The 21,844-nt window shown below is 35.5% G+C and overlaps 1 protein-coding gene and 1 non-coding gene across 7 annotated transcripts in view; both read left to right on the top strand.

The window, feature by feature from the left end:
• The window catches only part of LOC136026368 (leukocyte elastase inhibitor A-like), a 58,215-nt gene that overhangs the window by 429 nt on the left and 35,942 nt on the right, over positions 1 to 21,844 (top strand). For all 6 annotated transcript variants that reach the window (XM_065702907.1, XM_065702908.1, XM_065702905.1 and 3 more), the window contains exons 2-3: positions 9,721 to 9,830; positions 19,121 to 19,312. In XM_065702907.1, the coding sequence (XP_065558979.1) occupies positions 9,771 to 9,830; positions 19,121 to 19,312 (252 nt within the window). In that variant the 5' untranslated portion in view covers positions 9,721 to 9,770. The remainder of the gene's footprint in view (positions 1 to 9,720; positions 9,831 to 19,120; positions 19,313 to 21,844) is intronic.
• Positions 18,674 to 18,746, top strand: Trnar-acg (transfer RNA arginine (anticodon ACG)). Its single transcript has one exon. It is a non-coding gene; the product is annotated as a tRNA-Arg (tRNA).

Raw genomic sequence — 21,844 nt, 5'->3', positions numbered from 1 at the left:
TTAGTTTCTTAGTTTTCTATTTTCTTTTAAACTGAGATGTGCTTGAAATGATGAGGAATTCAGTATAAAAGATGATGCCAAACCCACTAAATCCAAAAGCTTTTGTATATATCCTAGTTTAGGGTTAGGCTAGCCTAAATTTGAAAGGGGGTTGGAATTGCAGCCACTAGTATATTTAGAACAAGCATTGGGTATACAAAGCATTGAACTGTTCATTTCTTCTTTTTCCATCTGTTTTCTTCCCAATAGTAAACCTTAACTGGCTCTTTGCTGTGAATTTGCATCCTGGATGCAAATATGAGATCCATGTGGGTGTAAGTCTAGGAGCAGTCCAGTACATAAGGATAGCCTACATATTAAGAAAAAAATTCTTAGGCTACTTCATGATGTGCAGAATAATCTTAGCTAACATGTTTTGCAGGGCAAGAACCCTTATCTTCACTTCTTTCATTGTTGTACAATATTTTTAATAAGATTCTGAAAAATAGCCTAGACATGAATTCCATTGCATTTTTGTTATCAATAACACCTACAAAAGCATTTTAATAGACAAATACTGATAATTTAGGCTAAGTTAGTTTAGATTAGATTGATGACACTTGTAGGGTTTTCAAAACTTAAAGAATAGACACAAATGTCTAAAAATATGATTGAAAAATAGGAAATACAAAGAAAAAAGTGAAGATAAAGGTTCTCTCCCTGTAAAGTTGGCCTATGTTAAATATGATTATTCTTCATATTATGAGGTAAGAATTGTTTTCTTAACACCTTTCCTTATGTACTAGACTACTCCTAGACTTAAACCTTCATTTCTAGCCTTCTAATTTGGAAGTGTATTCCATTGGTTGTACATAAACTATAAATAAATAAAATGTACATAAAGTTCATCTCTGACCCAAATCAATATTACATAGGCCTATTTGGATTCAAGGTGAAATTCTGATTTTAAAGGTATGTCTATTTATTAGCTATTGCATTAGTGAGCTAATCAGGAAAATTATCCTTTTTGCTTCTTTAGAAAATAGCCCAAGATAATGTGTAATCTCACCTTAAGTTCCATTACCATACTCTCTTAGCTGCTGCAAAGGCAGAGAGATGTCTTGGCATTAGTTTATCAAAAGAACCAACATAGTTTATCAGCTGCAACCAACATACTAGAATAAGACTATACACATCTATAGTATTGCCAGCACTAGAATTTGGTATGGTACTGGCCTTTCCTCAATTCAAAGGAGGGAAGAAACTCCTTGAGGGTGTACAGTGACATGCCACTGAAATGTCATAAAACTTGAGAACCCTCTACAACCACGAGAGGCTTGCAGCATTGAAAACTCCAACCCTTGTTTACCAAAGGAAAAGGGAAGATGTCATCACAGCTTTTAAGTATTTGCAAGCCAATCCTAGCTCAAGCCTTCTTGCCATCATCCTGATCAAAGGAACAACCAACCACAGATAACACTACCACTTCTTTTCCAACTGTGTTGCCCCACCTTGGAACTCCTTAAGTAATCAAACCATCCAATCTCAAACCTTAAAGTCATTCAAGCATGACATGGACAGGGAGCAGAGAGGCTAGACACTGCAATGGGATATTCCAGGGTCTCAATGAAACTTTGAAGTCATCACTGGTAGGCATATCACAATAAACCAACCTTTCACACCTTTATGGAATTTAATGTAAGGTGATAATTTTGCAGGGAATAAAAACAAATATGGCTCTTAATGTACCTTCAAATGCTGCTTCCAAATATACTAATTGCCACCCTGGCAAATGTATCCCCCTCCCATTAAGGCCAGATATAATTCTAGGCTATATATTGGGCTTCATGTTTTTTTATAAAATTATTTTATAGTCATTTTTCATCAGTAATTGGTTTTTAAAGGCAATTAAAAAATGTATATATATATATATATATATATATATATATATATATATATATATATATATATATATATATATATATATATATATATATATATATATATATATATATATATATATATATATATATATATATATATATATATATATATATATATGTCTGGGTTGGGAGGATGTCATAAATAAGGATTTAAAGGAAATGGGAACTTCCTGGGAGGGTGTAAAGAGGGAGGCATTAAATAGATTAGGTTGGAGGAGGAGCGTGCGTAGCTGTGTTGGCCTCAGGCGGCTTGGTGCTGCAGTGAGTTATTAGTAGTAGTAGTAGTAGTATATATATATATATATATATATATATATATATATATATATATATATATATATATAGTAAGTTCAGCAGTTATAGATAAGACCCTGCCTAGGGTAATCTACTCAGAAGCTGCACAGCAAATTACCATTTCAACAGTTGAATCACAACACAATCTAATATCACCAATAAAATGGATTGTTTTAGATTAATATGAATTAGGTTTAAAGTTCTAATTCTGCTTCATAAGTTCTAAATTCTGTTTAAATATCCATCCATCATGGATACATTTAATCTAAGCCAAGTGATGTGAAACAGAATGATTTTATTAAAATAAGGTTGGATATAAAGATAACTTTTGCTTAAACTTAAATTTTCAAGACAAGTTTTCTTGGAGTGGGTTACTAATCCTTACTACCCCAGGCCCAACTATCTAAATTATCTAGGCTGTATAATATCCAAGATTAGAAACCTACTGACCAGGTTTATTAAAGACTCATTTTAATCAAAATATTTTTTCAAGTACTGGGTGTATTACACCAGTGTTTTACCTGGTTCTGTTAAGGGACTAGAGCACATTTGCAAAGTAGAAACCAGTATTAGAATCATTAAGTGGCATGAAACATATGAACACATTAAACAACAAAATAAGATTAAACATAGTTGATGAGAATACAGAAGCACTTTTGGGCTTGGCCTTTTCTGAACTAAACACTATAATTACAGAAGAGTTGCACCATTTGTCTTATAATACAACACCGTTTTGAAATACAATAGTATATCCAAGTTGCAGATTTTCTTACATCAAGCTTTATCCAATAGGCAAACGCCTTTTTTTGCAAAAAAAAGCTTGCAAAAGCCAATCAGAATCAGTTGAACAGTCTCAAACAAGCTTGGTGCAAGTCTACCAGTTGCGCTTGCATCAAGCATACAATTTTAAAACATACTTGAAACAAGCTTGTAAAGCAAGCCAAACAAAAGACAAATTTTTGATTCAAGCTTGTTTCATGCCAACAACTTAGAAAAAGAATCAAAACTACCTTACAAAATATACAAATAGCAGAGAAAGTGTTGAAATCAAGCTTGTTTCAAGTCTACAACATTCAAAATATGCTCCAAAGAGGTTTGGAATACAAGCCTATAGCAAGGCATATAAAGGGTTTGAGTTGGTGTTGGTCAGTACACTGATATCAAGGCAAATCCTTGATTCAAGGTTGGTTCCTATATCAAATTTATACCTATATCAAATTAAACTCTCATGCTCAATTTTATGTCTTATGTATTTGATATAAAATTATCTTGCTGTACCTATTTTGACACCTTGCTTTCCACATGGTAGCATCTTCATCAAGTTCAGTTGCTTTGTATCTGATTCTTTTAGATTTTTAATATGGTGGCTAAATTGAAGCTTATCATCAACATGAATTGTGAGCACTCCGTTTGTTTTCAAACAGAGTAAGTGATGTAAACAACATAACTTACCTTTAGATGGTTCAAAATCAAGATCTATTCCTGACAACCATAATTCTGTTTGGTCTAATATTTCTTGGACCACTTTTTTCTGTTTCTTCAACTGTGTTTTGAACTGTGCAAGTATTATTATCATATGCAAAGATTCCTCCTTTTCAGTTATTGTCTTCAAGAGGGATATTAAATTTTCCAACATTATAATAGTCTAGTCCAAGAACACTACCTTGAGGAACACCTCTTTCCCCCTCTATTTCTTCTGATCTTTCTTGTCCTACTCTCACAGCAATTGTTCTATCTGACAGGTAATTCAATGTGAATTTTATCAGATCTCCATCAGTTTTTGCTGTAGATAAACCTTCTAGTATCTGTCTATGAACCAAATGATCAAAATGATCTCTCCTTTGAGATCCAAGAATACTGCAATCATCACTTTACCATTATCAAGTGCATGAATGATGTCTCTCTGCATCCTGATCAGGTTATCAACTGTATTTCTCTCTCTGAAAAAACCTTTCTGAATAACCTGCAACAGGTTAGCTTCTGCTATTGCAAATCTCAGTCTTTCTTTTACTAGTCTTTCATATATCTTACCTCCAACTGGGGGCAGAGTTAAAAAACGATGGTTCTCTACTAAGTTTGGTTTATTTGGTTTTGGGATCATGATGGCTGTGCCTTTCTCCCAAATTGTAGGGAAATTGCCTTCCTGCCACAACTTGATAAATTGTAGCAGGATAACCATCCATTTATCAGTTAACCTTTTAACCATCACTGCCTGATGATGTTTCTGGTTGTTTCTGTAGGACAAATTCAAACTGTGCTTTGATTCTGATTGTTCTATAAAAAGTTTTCTAGCTTTAGTGAAACTTATTGAGTGTGGGCTGGTTCCTTGAAATGGGTCTTTCTTACCTATTATCTGGTGGAGGTGACTTACTCCCGCCTCAGCTTTCATTTTGTTGTCAGCAATCACTTGTCCTTGATAGGTTGTTGGCCACTGTGGATGGTGGTACAATTTTTTCCTATTCATCTTTCTTATGAAGCTGTACACTTTTCTAAATGGATTTCTGAAGCTGAGATTCTTAAAAAATTGCTTCCAAGATTCCTCTTTAGCTTCTTCTATTGTTTTTCTAAATTCAGCCTGGGCCAATATTTTTTTCCTACAGTTTTCTGTTGTCAGGATCTTATTGTATTCATTTGAAGCTTGGTTAAATGTCTTCTTACTTAAGCTACACACTTTATTCCACTATTCTGGCTCATTTATAGTCTTGCTGCCCAATGTCTTGATGGGGATAGTCTTCTTAGCCACTTCCAGCAGCAGATCTCTCTATTGTTTTCTCTCTGTAATCATTACTGATACCAGTTGCTCTTCAAGACTTGTCCTTGTAAGTTCTTCCTGGAAGTGATCCCAGTTAACTTTCTTTAATGCAAAGGTAGGGCTTGTCTTCTTAGTGTAGATTCTTTATGCTCAGTTATCACTGGCTCATGATCACTGGTTAGGGTTGGTTCAGAAGCTAAGCTTATATTTAGCTTGTTAATTATTGCTACTGCTGAGAATGCAAGGTCAATGGTAGAGTTGAGTATACTCCTGTAATTGGATTTCCTCTAGTTTGGAGGCCAAGTGGGGTCACTAGGCCAATCATTTTTATCCAAAGCACTTAGAATACCTGTACCACTACATTTCTGAGATCCACATAAATACCAGGCATCTGAACGGGTATTAATGTCACCAGTAATTAAAAAAGGCTCTTTGTCTTTAATCATTTCTTCACTTTGTTGAAAACATCCTCTGTTTGTGGTTCATTTCCATCAGCGTTGTAAACATTAACAATATTTATTGTATCCCTCTCACCCAAGAATACTTGGCAAACTACCATCTTAAATTTAGAACTTGTAATTTCGTCAATATCTAGCTTTTGAAACATTGGTAACTTTTAATGCAAATCAATATTCCTCCTCTTGACTGTTCTGCTCTGTCTTTTCTTATTACTTCATTTTTTCTTTTTCTAAATAGCACTAATTAATCCTTTTTCTGATAGCTGACAAAAATGTATGGTAATTCTTGGAAAAGCTTTTTGTTAAGATGACAGAAGAATAAAAATGACAATACAAAACACGAATGTTCAATGAGGTTAATTATTTTATTGTCCAAGAATTGCTTGAACAAATTGTTCTTGAAAAGGAATAAAAATGCTATCCTATAAGTCAAACTAAGCTAATCTGGACCAGACACAAAGAATCTCAAAACTGCATGGCCTTAAGCTAAAAGAGGAGCATGCAGCTCTTGCATGTATCTATTTTGCTTGTGATAAACTTGTTAATTTGGCTTTATTGAAGCACTCATACCAAGAGTTGATTGAAGCCTGCGAATTAGCCTTAAATTTTGCCTCATTCAAGGAAAGTTAACAAGGGTTTGAATCACCAGGCTAATTCAAGGAAAACTCAATCCAAGACATTGATAACGCAAAAAGTTTCCAATATTATGCTCCTCAAAATTTTGCAGTATTAATGATTTGAAATCCGGCACCAATGCTGTGAGGTCTGATGCTGATGCTAGTTTAACTCCTGGGCTGATCAAGTACATCCTCTCTACTTGCTCCCCCAAAATCATTAGTTATCTGTATAGAAGACTAATTACTCTATACAGAAGACTTCTGTAAGTCATAGTCGTTAAACTAATAGAAGCCAGTATTAAAAAAAGAATCATTACAGTTTCGGAAGATGTGCTACTAAAATTGTATCTGACATGCAGGAATTTTCTTATCCTATAAGGTTAGCTAAGCTGAAACTCACAACTCTTGAATATAGGAGAAGAAGAGGTAATGCCATTCTAACCTTCAAGCTAATGAAGGCCAACACCCTCAGCATTATATACTTTTGTTGATCCTGATTCAAGCATCAGGGACCATTGTCTGAAGCATGTAAAGCAGTCTACCATAACCAGGGCTCACACACAATTCTTTTCCTCAAGGATTGTGACTGAGTACCTTGAATTACTTTAAATTGCTCTTGCTAGCGATATGTACAAATCCAGTGTACACCAGTTAGTGCTGATGGGGCTGCGGGACATGTGCAGTATCCCATTGAGTGAACCATGGTTTCATTGCCCAATCCTTATCGAGTTGATTTGAAGCTATTGATTAGAACAAATTCTAAGGACGCAGTTACTGCTGACTGTTGAAATTTAAATACTGGATCCTCAGTGGTCTTTTAGGATTGAAAATTGCAGTGGGAAGCTATTGATCATTCACCTGCACAGGATCACTAAACAACACAGTAAATAAATTATCAATCATCAACTCTGGTGCTTCACAAGGAAAAATCCCTAAGGTTACTCCAAGTCGCAATTTAAGGTAATGTGTGCTTATTGGGCATCATAACAATTGTATCCCAGTACCCATCCCCCCTGTCAGTGTTTTGTTCAGAATAGGACATGTACAAAATTGACTTTTAGAATAAAATGCAAACTAGTGTAATATTCCAACGATGCATTTTTAAGTGCAAGAGAACAAATTGACTAAAGAAAATGAATGTGTACAAGTTAACAACCAGTCAAGTAAAAATAAAATTGTCTGAACTTGCTTGCAATTACTTTTCCAGATACATAATTACCATACTGAATTATGTTGAACAGCGTTATTAGTTCGCAAAGGATTTCTTTTTGTCACAACTGAAAAAAGAACCAATTGTATTATTTGTTTTTCCATTCGTCTTACCTATCTGCCATAGTTAAAGTTTCGATAGAAAATATGCATTTTTATTTAGAATCATTTTCAGAGAGTGATGCATGTGCATGCTGGGTTTATTGATGAGGACGGGGGCTAAAATATTATTTGGTTCATCGTTTTTCAATCTGGAGGGGGGCATAACTAAACAACGCGTAACGTTTGTGGTGTCCTGGACCTAATCGTTTACATTACTGTCACCGAGATCTATTAGCTTGAACCTAACTTATTTGACATCAAATCACTCTGCAGCTTGGAACTAGCTCGTTTTCTACAGTCAAGACAAAGCTTTTTTTGTGCTTAGTCTGGACATCGATCTATAACTTATCCGAGTAACTTCAGATTTAGTTCATTTTTACGCCAGGGCGATCTGTAACTCATCCCCCCTGATTCAGGACTTCTCTCGTTTTTGCGCCTCGTCACGGAAATTCTGCACTTCGTTTTATCCAGAGTATAGAAGTCTAGAATTTTGAAAAAAATCTTTAAAGGTAATAAGGTACCTTAAAATCATTTTACGAGCTATTGAGAGTTATTGAGAGCTTGTGGCTTGACTGTGAAATATTACTGAATCACAGTGAAATTTAACGTTCCTTTTGTCGGCATGCTTGTCTGTCAGAACGGGTGATATCACAGGCACAGGGAACTCCCAACGTGGTCAAATTGCTCAAATGATAATTTCTTTGAGTTGATTTTTAGTTTTTTTCGTTGAAGGTATGCTAGAACACTTTTAGGGACTACCCCTTCCGCATTGGAAAACATATTCTGTTTCATTTCATTGTAAAAAAAATTGAATTTTTTGATGATGCAAGTTCCAGTAAAACTGAATATCTCTATCTCTGGCACAAAACTTGAGAAGTTCAATCGTTTTTCTAAGATCCCCAGGAAAATAGGTGTCGGGTTTTATCATTCTGTTATTTATTCAAGTCTAAGATCTACAAGTTATGCAAAGACCACCGAATTAATTCTAAATGGATTTACCCCACAAACCAAAAAAGTCTGTTATGGGAAAGATAGGCAGACCCTTAAACTGCCAGCAAAATCTTGAAACTTTTTGTCAAAATCCTATGTGTTTGGCATAGTTTACGCTCGTTTTCACTGGATCTGGACTTGGATTGTTTTTGCACCGAATCAGTTTGCATCTTGAACTAAGATCGCTCTTGGACTAACCCTGAGAATTCTTGCATGAGACCTATTTCAACATGGTTCAGTATGCCTACCTTTCTGTGAAAATGTTGAAGGTTTACGACGGGATGGGGGTTCACAGGCCGAATTATTACCTGCCTGGATGCATATGTAAGGCCCTGTAAAATTTTGGCTTTAAACGAGGTCTAAAATACCCAGCCTTTCTACTAGAATGTGTATAAAGAATCAGTGAATCATTTATAATTTAGGATCCATGCTCTTAGAGCTAAATGGTTTATGTCCTTCTAGATCGTGATTGATATGCCCATCTTAAAATTGTTAACCCATGGCACGGGAGTGCCTGGAGGCAAACAAAATCAAAACTTCCCTGTAAGCTTGCCCCTTCCCAAGTTTTAAGACCGCTCCTATACAAAATATCGTTCATCACCTAGTTGTAAGGTCTTAGTAGATTGCCGGCGAAAAACAAGGCTATTATATGTTGAAATTAAAAAGAGCCAAGAAGTCAAATTTGTAGCTCTATGTAGGGTTGTAGCCCAGAAAGAAGTTCTGAGCAGCTTAGATCTCCTACTAAGTATTGTTAATACGAGAAAAATAACAACTTTTAGATAATTTTGTTTCATAGTAGGACCCATCCTTAATCCTGACAAGGTTGCTGCGATCTCTATAAATCTGTGGAAATTGTGTACTTACTTAGCGATGAGGTCTGACTTTCCTGCCTCCTAAAAATGTAAACTAACAAAAGATGAGATGTTTAAAAACAACTACTTTTTGATGATACTTCGAAAGTGAGGTGACTTCTTCCTTTGTTCGAGTTTCTTTAGTGAATGAATTTCTTCCTCCAAAACCAAATTTGCTTATATCCCCCGAAGTCAATAATCAACAAAGAACTTTGCCTATGAACTTCGATCCTGTTTTGTTTAAGCCAATCAATTCACACTGTAGTTTTGATGATTCATCTTTCAAGCATTGTGTATAGTCAGGTATTTTTACTTGAGTCTTTTCCTTGTCGCTTAGAAATTAAAACGAAGAATAGAAAAGAAAAGTAATTTATGTCTAAACTTTGATCCTTTGTTGTTTTAGCTAATCAGCTCAAACTGTATTTCTGATGATTTATCTTTCAGGTATTGCGTCATGTTTATCTTTACTTAGAGGTTTTCCTTATCGCTCAAAGTTTATTAGTTCTTGTCAAATTTTTTTTCCAGTCGCCGTTTTCATTTGGAGTTCTGTGACTCAAGTTCAGCTTATCGAAACGATGGACAAATCAAAAGCTGTAGCCCAAGGAATTTCGCAATTTACTATCAACCTTTATAATGTAAGTACTTTCAATATATCTAAATTGAATTTGTAGGGCCTCTGGGCCAGGGGCTTCTAAAAATATCGTGATTTGCTGAGGCCTATATGCCTTTTACCTGCTGCTCTGACAAAGTATGCAACCCCCTACCTGAAATATTCCCTGCGCCTACTTCTTGGAAATATGTCGATGCTTTTTCTTTAAAGGCTTGTGAGAAAGTGGTCCCTTTCAAAAAGGATATGCGCCATATGGCGCGTGCCATGGCTTGGCATGTGTAATAGAACCTGGTGCAGTGTTCCATAAAGTGGTGTGGCGAATCGACAGAGGCAGCATTCACAGTGCTGCCTGGGCAAAGTGCCATATGCCTTCGGAATTTTAGTTTTTTTCACCTGGTGGCTTCCTATGGAAGAGAAGGTCGTAGAACCTTCGGAGTGGGCTTATTTAATTGAGAATTGAAATTTCTAGCTCTCTTTTCTGGATTATAATGGAAGCTAGTCCCCTGCTTTGCCTTTTTTTACACATAGGTTTTAAAATGATTAATTAAAAAAAACCTCCTTGATGAAGTTTTTCAAAGGAAACTGAAGAGCTACATAAAACTAAAGACAAGCAGAATTAGTTTCAAACTTAAAATGGACAAAATCAGTGAATGATACCAAAAACGAACAGAAACTACAATGAATAATCAAATGCCACCTAAACCAAGCCAATATTACCACAAACAGAAGTGGGACTGATACTCTACAAGTCTTCAAAAGACCAGAGTGAAATTTAAGCTTTACTAAAAGCGATCTTCGTACTGAGTAGTGTGGTTTTTTTATTTTATAAAACATCAAAACTTCAAATTTAAATTAATCAATATTGAATTTATGAATTTGAATTAGTCAATTTTGAACTTAATACAGTCAACCATCCCTGCAATATTGCAGATAGGCCGTTTTGACAACATGGATGCTCATATTGTCTTGTGATTTATTTGAACATCCCCTTCAGTATATCCTAAACATTCCTAAAAGTTTCGCCTTAGTACCCTTGGATTCGTACTTTGGTTGATACGTAATTAATTTTGTGATAAATTTGTTCAGCCACTTTTAAGATGAAATATTACGACTATTGGTGGTTCAATCATCGCTTACGTTGAATGAAGCTAAAGCAAAACACGAATTCAAGTTTTGGATTTGTTTCTGAAACTCTTCAGCAAGTAAATGACGTCCTATAAAAGGAGAGAAAATGGAGGACTTTACAGTAAATACATACAACCCTGAAGGATTCCAATGACTTGAAATTACCAATTCGATAGTTAATTGTATTTTCTCTCTCTCTTTTTTCTTATGCTGTGTTGTTTTTTTTCTTTAGATGATTTAACTAACAAAAAATTCTCTTTTTTCTATTTCTTTCCTTTTTCCCCTTTGAAAAGGCTCGTGGATGTGGTGTTGAAATATTCGGATTTTTTTGTTTAATAATTGTTGTAGTTTTTAGTTTGTGTCCCTGCTCTGTTTAAATTAAACGGCGTTTATGGCACTTGGTATTTACCAGGTGACATGTAGCGATCGCAATTTCTGTCTGTCTGCTGGTCCCAGTTTTGTTAGTTTAGACACTTCCAGATAAGCTAGGACGATGAAATTTGACAGGCGTATGAGGGACTAGCCCAGATTAAATAAGAAATAGTCGCTTCCCCAATTCAACCATCTGGGGGGAGTGGGGGGACGGTTAATTCGGAAAAATTAGAAAAAATGAGGTATTTTTTACTTACGAACTGATGATTGTATCTGAAAGAAATCTGATATTTAGTAGGATATCGTGCCTCAAAGCTCTTATTTCAAATCCCAACCGGATCCGATGACATTGGGGGGGGGGGTTGGAGGGAAAAACCTGAAATCTTGGAAAACGCTTAGAGTGGAGAGATCGGGATGAAACTTGGTGAGAAAAATAAGTACAAGTCCTAGATACGTGATTGACATAACCGGAACGGATCCGCTCTCTTTGGGGAAGCTGGGGGGGGGGGGTAATTCTGAAAAATTAAGAAATAATGAGGTATTTTTAACTTACAAATGAGTGATTTGATCTTTATAAAATCTGATATTTGGAAGGACTTCGTAGCTCAGACCTCTTAATTTAAATCCTGACCGAATCCGATGTCATTGAGGGAGTTTAAAGGGGGAACCGGAAATCTTGGAAAACACTTAGTGTGGAGAGATTGGGATGAAACTTGGTGGGAAGAATAAGCACAAGTCCTAGATACGGGATTGACATAACCGGACCGGATCCGCTCTCTTCGGTTGAGTTGGGAGGGGGGCACATAATTCGGTCCCTGGGAAAAGTTAGAAAAAAATACGAGGTATTTTTTAACTTACGAATGGGTGATTAGATCTTTATGAAATTTGATATTTAGAAGGATCTTGTGTCTCAGAGCTCTTATTTTAAATCCTTACCGGATCCGGTGACATTGGGGGGAGTTGGAGCAGGAAACCTGAAATCTTGGAAAACGCTTACAGTGGAGAGATCGTTATGATACTTGGTGGGAAGAATAAGCACAAGTCCTAGATAAGTGATTGACATAACCAGACTGGATTTGCTCTCTTTGCAGGAATTGGGGAGATAGTTCGGAAAATTAGAAAAAATGAGGTATTTTTAACTTACGAACAGGTGATCAGATCTTAATGAAATTTGATATTTAAAATGATCTTGTGTTTCAGAGCTCTTATTTTAAATCCCGACTGGATCCGGTGACATTGAGGGGAGTCGGAGGGGGAAACCGGAAACCTTGGAAAACTCGTAGGGTGTAGAGATCGGGATGGAACTTGGCGGGAAGAATGAGCCCATGTCTTAGATACTTTATTGACATAACCGGTCCGGATCCACTCTCTTTGGGGGAAGGGTAATTCGGAAAAATTAGAAAAATGAGGTATTTTTAACTTACGGATAGGTGATCGGATCTTAATGAAATTTGTTATTTAAAAGGACCTCGTGTTTCATAGCTCTTATTTTAAACCCCAACCGGATCCGATGAGACTGGGGGGAACTGGAAATCTTGAAAAAATGCTTAGAATGGAGAGATGGGGATGAAACTTGGTGGGAAGAATAAACACAAGTCCTAGATATATGATTGACATAAGCGGACCGGATCCGCTCTCTTTAGGGGAGTTCGAAGGAGGAGGGGTTAATTTGGAAAAATTGGAAAAAATGAGGTATTTTAACTTACGAACGGGTGTTTGGATCTTAATGAAATTTGATATTTAGAAGGACCTCATGTCTCAGAGCTCTTATTCTAAATCTCGACGGGATTCGATGACTTTGGGGGGAGTGAAACTTGGTGGGAAGAATAAACACAAGTCCATGAAAATGGAGGCATGTTTATCTTACGAATGGGTGATTGGATCTTAATAACACTTGATATATACAAAAAGATCTCATGTCTCAGATGTTCCATTTTCAGTTCGGGACATATGGAATGGTGGGGGGAAACGGAATTCTTGGAGATCGAAAATCTTGGAAAATTTTTAGAGTGGAGAAACCGGATGAAACTTGATGGGAAGAATAAGCACGAGTTCTTGATACTTGATTGACATAACCGGACCGGATTCGCTCTCTTTGGGGGAATTAGGGGGTTTCTGGTACTTTGGCGAGTTCGAGAATAAGTAGAAGTTATAGATACGTGATTGACATAAGCGGACCGGATCCGATCTCTTTGGGGGAATTGGAGAGATTTCTAGTCCTTTGGCAAGTTCAGTGCTTCTGGACGTGCTAGGACGGTGAAATCGATAACCATAGTTCCGAGTCTAATTTTAGGCTCCGACCTCGTCATAAGTGCCACATGAGCTATTGTTCTCTGTTAAATTCTGGTAAATGAAAAAGCAGTCTAAGAAATTAAGAAAAAGCAGTCTGTCGTCTAAGAAATTATCTAACCATACTCGATTGCATAATGGGGATGAAAAATACGTAGAAAGACTTCGTAATAACTGTTAAAAATTAAAAAAAATGAATAAAGTATTCTATTAAAGAACGGACTATAGCCAATAGTAACTGAAATACCAAAACAAGTCATTAAATAATGCATGATGATTCAACACACACTTATCTTTCGACAAGATAATGTAACAAAAATATATTTTGAAAAGCTGCTTCCCTGCAGGGGCAGATCCAGGATTTTTCTTAGCGGGGGGCGCATAATAGGTTGCTTCGATAAACTTGTGAACAAATACAAGCAATTTAAAGGGAACCTCGACAATTATGCGTCGTAGGTAGGTAGTATGGTCATAAATTTAATCTAAATCTGGTCTCTGTTAAAGTTCTAATAAATCTGTTGAAATTAAAATTTTAAAAATACTGATACAGAAATAGTAAGTTATAAAAACCACCCCGCCTTAAAAAAAAAAAATAAAGAGCTGTTCATAATTTGTAAAAAAAAAAAAATATGATATTTAATACTTTCTGCATAATTTTTCGCCTTTGCACTTCTGACCACTATAGCCAGTGAGTTAAGCTTTGTATTGTCAAAAAAATTAATCTTGAACCATCTTTTGGGGTCATTTGTTCATTGCGACTATTTGTATAGGTCAAACCAATAAGCATGTCGCCTAACCTTATCGCATCGCTACTTTTAAAAGCTTGATATATTTGCTTAAAGTATAGAAATCACAATTTTATAAGAAAAAGTCTATCTCTTTTCCACTTTATTTCCACTCGCGCCATATCTGTTTATTACACGGTCGATGTCTACCTCAATATTTCGGTGAACGTTTATAATGGCTAGTCATGTTAGTTTAGAGCTCTTCGTTAGTATTTACTCTTCTTTTCATCGTTAGTGCTCTTCGTTAGTATTTACTCTTCTTTTCATCCTAAAGCATTCGAATAAAGACAAAAATCATCAGAAAAATATGAACTGTAATAAGGATGTATGTAGGTATGTGCTTCAAACTAAGTATATAAGTCGAAATACCCTTTAAACAACAAATAATGTGTTTGCTATTTTTGTATTTGATAGGTATAGATTAGTGTTTTAAATTCTCAGGGTTTCAAGCTGTGGTAGATTTCTAATTAATTTCGTTTTAATCGTGAGATTTTCAGATATTCAATTCAAACGTATTAATCTCGATATGTCAGTTGAGCACAAAAATATAAATTTGAAACTGTTTTAGCATTTGCATTAAGAAATTCCTTTAAAAAGAAATTTTTTCATTAGAAATTCTTTTAGCATTTAGCATAAGTAAGAGAATTGTCCTGTAAAAATTTTGATTTACTAACAACTATTCGTGGAAACATGATGGGATGGCTTGTATCAAAATAAGTATAAACACCCTGAGCTGTATATATAGCAGTTTATTCAATTTTATAGACAAATATATACAACTCCTAAACAAAAATATAGCTATATTTTCTGACTGGTTGGTAGTGAGAAGATGATAAATTCTGAAGTAATATTCTTGTTGCATTCCGTTTCCGTGGTTTACTCAAGCGGTGTGAATTTCCACTTTTTTCATCATTTCGTTTGTGAATGTTAAAATCAAAGGCTATTCTGCTAATTGAAACTGAGAATTCAGAGAACCATCTATACCGGCTAGATAAAAAAAAAAAAAAAAAAAAAAAAAAAAAAAAAAAAAAAAAACATAATTATTTGCCTTCTTTTATAGAATTTTTTTTTCAAAAATCTAGTTATCTTAAAAGATTACTCCGACCTTTGAAGGAGTATTTCGACTCGTAGGCTTAGTTTTAAGTGTATGCTTATGCGTACCTTTATTAAAGTTGGGGGTGTTTGAGAGAAGGTGGTTGTCTTTTCTTTCTTTTTTCTATTATCATTATTTTAATTAGTACAGGATGCTTCTAGAAATATTTATGTAGTTGTTATTATTATTATTGTTAATTTAGGATGCATTTAGGAATGTCTATATAGTTAATCGCTACGCGTTAGCAAAATTAAAATTTTTCCTTTAGTATAGTAGTTTATACGAATCGCCTTAAAAACAACAATGTTCTAAACCCCCCCCCCCCCGCTTCGCAAAAAAAGCAAACTCAAATTTTATGACAGCCAAAAAAAGTAAAGATATCAATTTCTTCGCCTCTGTACCATAGAAAGACTCAAAACAAATTTTTAATAGTGAAAGTAGTTTAGATATTAAATTTTTTCTGCCTCGTTGTGACAACACAATCCTGGAATATCATTTTGATAGCCTAAAGAAGTTAGGATTTTAAATTTTCCCTCCTTGTTGTTACGAAATGAAGATTTTTGCCTCCCAATTGGCTTTTGTGACAATACGGACAGGTTCTCTTGATAAATCTAAATTTAAATAAATACTTTTAGGCAGCATGCGTCATCGTTAAAATTTTTTAGACACCACACGAAGTAACTGAAACTTCTTTTCAAACTTGTCTGCAAAAAGAAACAGTCTTAACAATTAAAAACTTATAAATAAATCAAGTGTTAAAAACCAATTACAAAAGAAATAACCTTCATCCCACCGCCAACCCGAACAAACAGTCCCAACCCCAAATCCATCACTAAGTTGATAAGGGGGGGGGGATGCGTGCCCCCTCCCCCACCTAGATCTGCCACTGCTTCCCTGGGGTATGTTGCCATATTTGAATGAAATCTCTGCCTGATTGTCTGTTATTCGTTTTTTACTATTCCAACTAAGAAAAACCCATACGCTTTTTTCTGTGTATTGTTATTTTCGAAAAAATCTATCTCGTCAAGTACCTCAAGAGGAAAATTGCCAAGGTTAAGGTCCGCAATACATTCATAAGAGTATTATAGTAAAAAAAACAAACGTACTATAGCCCATAATAACCAAACTATTATAATAAACAAAATATAAATGAAATGCAAATTCAGACAAAATCAAACAGTTCGTGGTAACGAACTGTAGTAAGGAGCGACCCGGCTCAATAGTAACCAAAACTCTAAAAAATGGAATTTTGATACCAATACCTACATCAATAGAATCGCATTTTAATGCTGATTTTAAATATATAAGTATCATCAAGCTTAGTCTTACCCATCAAAAGTTACAAGCCTGAGAAAATTTGGGTTATTTTAGAAAATAGGGGGAAACGCCCCCTAGGAGTAATATAATCTTAACGAAAATCACACCATCAGATTCAGCGTATCAGAGAACCCTACTGTAGAAGTTTCAAGCTCCTATCTACAAAAATGTGGAATTTTGTATTTTTTGCCAGAAGGCAGATCACGGATGCGTGTTTATTTGTTTTTTTGTTTTTTTGTTTTTGTTTTTTTTTTTTTTTTTTTTTTTTTTTTTTCCCAGGGGTGATCGTATCGACCCAGTTGTCCTAGAATGTTGCAAGAGGGCTCATTCTAACGGAAATGAAAAGTTCTAGTGCCCTTTTTAAGTGACCAAAAAAATTGGAGGGCACCTAGGCCCCCTCCCACGCTAATTATTTTACCAAAGTCAACGGATCAAAATTCTGAGATAGCCATTTTATTCAGCGTAGTCGAAAAACCTTATAACTATGTCTTTAGGGACGACTTACTCCCCCACAGTCCCCATGGGAGGGGCAACAAGTTACAAACTTTGAACAATGCTTACATATAGTAATGGTTATTGGAAAGTGTACAGGCGTTTTCAGGAGGATTTTTTTGGTTGGGGAGGGGTTGAGAAGAGGGGGATATGCTGGGGGAACTTTCCATCGATAATTTGTCATGGGGGATGAAAATCTCCATGAAGGGAGCGCAGGATTTACTAGCATTAGTTAAAAACACAATGAAAAAATAAATATGAAAAAGTACTTTCAGCTGGAAGTAAGGAACAGCATTAAAACTTAAAACAAACAGAAATTATTACCCATTTGAGGGGCTCACCTCCTCCTAATACCTCGCTCTTTACGTTAAAGTATTTTTAGTAATTTCAACTATTTATTCTACGGCTTTTGTGATTCTGGGGTCATTCTTAATGAATTGGGACAAAATTTAAGCTTTAGTGTAAAGAGCGAGGATCTGACAAGGGGGCGAACCCCCTCAGATATGTAATAAAAATATAAAATACAAAAGTTCTTTACGTAAGCTAATTTATAAGTTACGTAAATCTCTTACTAATAAATATATTCGAAAAAATTAAAAGTTCTAGTTGCCTTTTTAATTAACCAAAAAATCGGAGGGCAACTAGGCTTCCTCCCCCGCTCTTTTTTTCTCAAAATCATTCGATCAAAATTATGAGAAAGCCATTTAGCCAAAAAAAAAAAAAATGCAAATTTCGTTTTAATTATTCCTCTGCGGAGAGCCAAAATCAAAACATGCATTGATTTAAAAACGTTCAGAAATTAAATAAAAAAAAACAAGTTTTTTTAACTGAAAGTAAGGAGCGACATTAAAACTTAAAACGAACAGAAATTACTTCGTATATGAAAGAGGCTGCTTCCTCATCAACGCCCCGCTCTTTACGCTAATTTTTTTTACTGTTTTAGAAAGAAGAATTGAGAGAAAGAGTCAAACTTTAGCGTAAAGAGCGGGGCGTTGATGAGGAAGCAGCCTCTTTCATATACGAAGTAATTTCTGTTCGTTTTAAGTTTTAATGTCGCTCCTTACTTTCAGTTAAAAAAACTTGTTTTTTTTTATTTAATTCTATACAAGGAGGCTCGTTAGGCCAATGTTTAAGCAGTACTTTTGAAAGAATTTTAAATTGCAATCTATATAGTCAACTGAAAATTAGAAGTGTTTTGTTGCCATTAAAACATTTGAAATTGAAAATTTTGTTAGACAAGTTACTCTCACTTTAGTGCTTAATTCATTGTCTTATTGATAAATTGATTATTGTTTTCAACTAAGCAATATTACAATTGGCGCCGTATTTCACATAGCCGACAACCTATACCGAAACACTTTTTGAGTCATTCAGAAAAGAAGTTTCGAAAGTAAAGGGGCTGTGGCGCAATGGATAACGCGTCTGACTACGGATCAGAAGATTCCAGGTTCGACTCCTGGCAGCCTCGATTGTTTTTAAGGGTCTTGTTGATTTTTTCAAATTTGCCTTTCCTATTATTTCTTTTCGGCCTTGATAGTTTTTAAAGAATTTTAATATTTTTTACAAGTTTCCCCCTTTTTAATTTTTTTGTCTACCCTGTTTCATTTATAGTAAAGAGGTGTGCCGAAAAAAAAAAACAAGCTAAATTTCATAAAACTAAATGCACTAAAGATCGCCGTGCGAGTTTCAAAGAAAAAAAATGTCACTAGACTTCTCCAGTCTTGGTATGTTGCAAGAGCACGTGGGTTCAATTTCTTCAGGTACACATACCTATACCTACAACTCTGACTTTTAGTTTATTAGACATTTTTCTTTTTAATTCCTGCTGTTTTTTTTTTTTAGGCTGTCCGAGAAGAAGTTGGCCCGAGTTCAAATATTTTCATTTCACCATACAGCATCAGTGCCGTGGTAGCGATGGTGCTTGCTGGTGCTAAGGGTGACACTAAGAGGCAGATACTTGACGCTTTGAACCTGTCCGAGAAGAGTGATGAGGATATATTGACTGGATTCTCTGCTCTGATCGGAAAGACGGAGGTAGACCATCTATTTTACATTTTTCTATGTTCTATTTTGTTGTTTATTGCAATTTTATTAATACCTCTGATTCTAAACCCTTTTGACCCATTGTGTTCCTTTTAAAAACCGCTTCCCCCTCGCATGCCTCAGAACAATCCCCTAGCAGGGTTTCTAAAGTATGTAATATAGTTGCTGCTCTGGGTATTTTGAGGGGGGAAGTTTTTTTAATTTTTCTTTACAATAAATCATGTCAACGCATTGAAAAAGAATAGGCTGAAAGAGACCACTATGTGACAACTGTCCCTCCATGGAAGAGTAACGGGTGGCTGATATATGAAGAATCACTATGTCTTCTTTGCCTGTTGTTGAGCTCCCCTAAGGATGCGTTTACTAGATACTTTTGACCCCTGATTTGCATTTTAAATTTACGTTTCGGACATGTATAATCTATCGTTCAGCCTTGGTGTTTTGTGAAACAAAGTATGAATGGTGTGAACCAGTGCTGTCACTTACTTGAAGTACTACTTAAGTAAAATTTTCCGTTACTTGTACTTGTACTTAAGTATAAACTCTAGGGTGTACTTATTACTTGATACTTAAGTAAGATTACGAAATACTTATTACTTAAGATACTTTTAATGTACTTGTTTTTCAAATACTTTACCTTTGACACGAAAATTTTGTGTGTGTGTGCTTTGGCAATGCACAAGAAAACACCACCTTTAGATTTAGAGCAAACTCAGATATAGCTTTTGTGTGTCTGTGCTTTGGCAATGTACAAGAAAACATCACCCTTTAGATTTAGAGTAAACTCAGATATAGCTCCATGCCCTATTTTTGGATATGAAATAAGGTATTTGTTTTTGACAAAAAAATTATAGTATTATTAACACTTGGTTTAGTTTTTGTTTAAAAGTTATATAACAAAGAAAATTGAAATTATTTCACAGTTCACTGGTCGACAGTGAGCTAAAATCCCTTTTTTGTGCTAAATGTTGCATACTGTAGTCCATTTGGGCCTATATTTCTGACATTAGTGTTTAAGTTTTGCCATCTTGTCAACTGAACCAGATTTCTACCATTTCATCATCTTCAGGACCGTATTATTGGTAAAACTACTGAAGCTATGAATTCTTGCCCATCTAAATGTTGTCTGCAATAAACAAGTATAGGCAATTCTAGCTGGATCCAATACAGTGGTATTTTGTAAATTCGTTCCAGCAAATTCAGGTTTTCAGATGAATCTGACTTCAGATTTGTCACTCCATTCATAAATTATAGGCCCTACTAAATTAAATGAAAACTCAACTTTCATAAGGCTTGAAACCCTCTCCCCCTCGCCCTATTTGAGATAGGGTTTGTGATACCAGAACTTAATATGTGCCCTCATCTTAGGCATCTTTGGTCTAGTTTAGATTCGGATCCGTTACTCCATTTGCAAGTTATACTAAATTAAACAGAAAACTTAAATTTTTCAGGAATTAAAACCCACTCCCCCTTGTTAAATTTGAGCTAGGGTCTTTATCTCAATTTGATATGTGTCATGGTCTTAGGCCTCTTTGGCTCAATTTCATTCAGATCCATCACTCCAGTCGCAAGTTTCTCTGAATTAAACGAAAAACTGTTTTTAGCAGGTAAAGCCCTCTCCCCCCTGTTTTATTTGAGCTAGGGTCTTCATCTTTCAACTTGATGTGTCTCATGATCCTTGGCACCAAATCTGGCCATCAAAATTTTCATCCAAATCCAACCAACGTTCCCCCCCCCCTACACGTGATTACACAGACGGACGGACAGACGGACAAACGGATTTTGCAACGTCCTAGGTAGCCATGTTGGCTAATTGGATCCAAAAAAAGAAAAACAATGGCATATCATCATGCAGGTATCATCACCTATTTGGACAGTGGAAAATACCCATCAAGATAGGTTTTTGAGATCTGTCTGTCTGTCCGTCCGTCTGTGCAATCGAGTATAGCGGGAGAACCGCTAGTCAGATTTGTATTGAAATTAAGCTATTTGGATGAAAATTGAGCATAATTAGGGCGATGGGGCTTTAAGTGTTAAAAAAATTCGAGTTGTTCATTTAATTCACTGTTACTTGCATATGGAGATGAATTTCGATGAAAATTGAATAAAGATGCCTAAGAGTATGACATGCATTGAGTTCTAGAATGGAGACCCTAGCTTAATTAAAAGTTGAGTTTTTCATTTAATTCAGTGTAGCTTGCGAGAGATTGATGGATCTCAGTGAATATTGAACCAAAGGTGCCTAAGACCGTGACAGGCATCAAGTTTTGAGATGAAAACCCTAGCTCAAATAGAACGAGGGAGAGTGGGTTTTAAGCGCTGAAAAAAGTCAAGCTTTTTGTTTAATTTAGTATAACTTGCGAATGGAGCAACGGATCCAAATGAGAGCTAGACCAAAGATGACTAGGATCATGGCCATATCGAGCTCTGATATCACAAGCCCTATCTAAAATAGGGCGAGGGGGTTTCAAGTTATAAGAAAGTCGAGTTTACCTTCAGTTTAGTAGGGCCTATAACTACTTC

Source organism: Artemia franciscana, chromosome 4 (assembly GCF_032884065.1).
Source record: "Artemia franciscana chromosome 4, ASM3288406v1, whole genome shotgun sequence".
Taxonomy (NCBI): domain Eukaryota; kingdom Metazoa; phylum Arthropoda; class Branchiopoda; order Anostraca; family Artemiidae; genus Artemia; species Artemia franciscana.
Note: the sequence above shows the minus strand (reverse complement) of the source record. Positions and strands in the feature narration are given on the sequence as shown.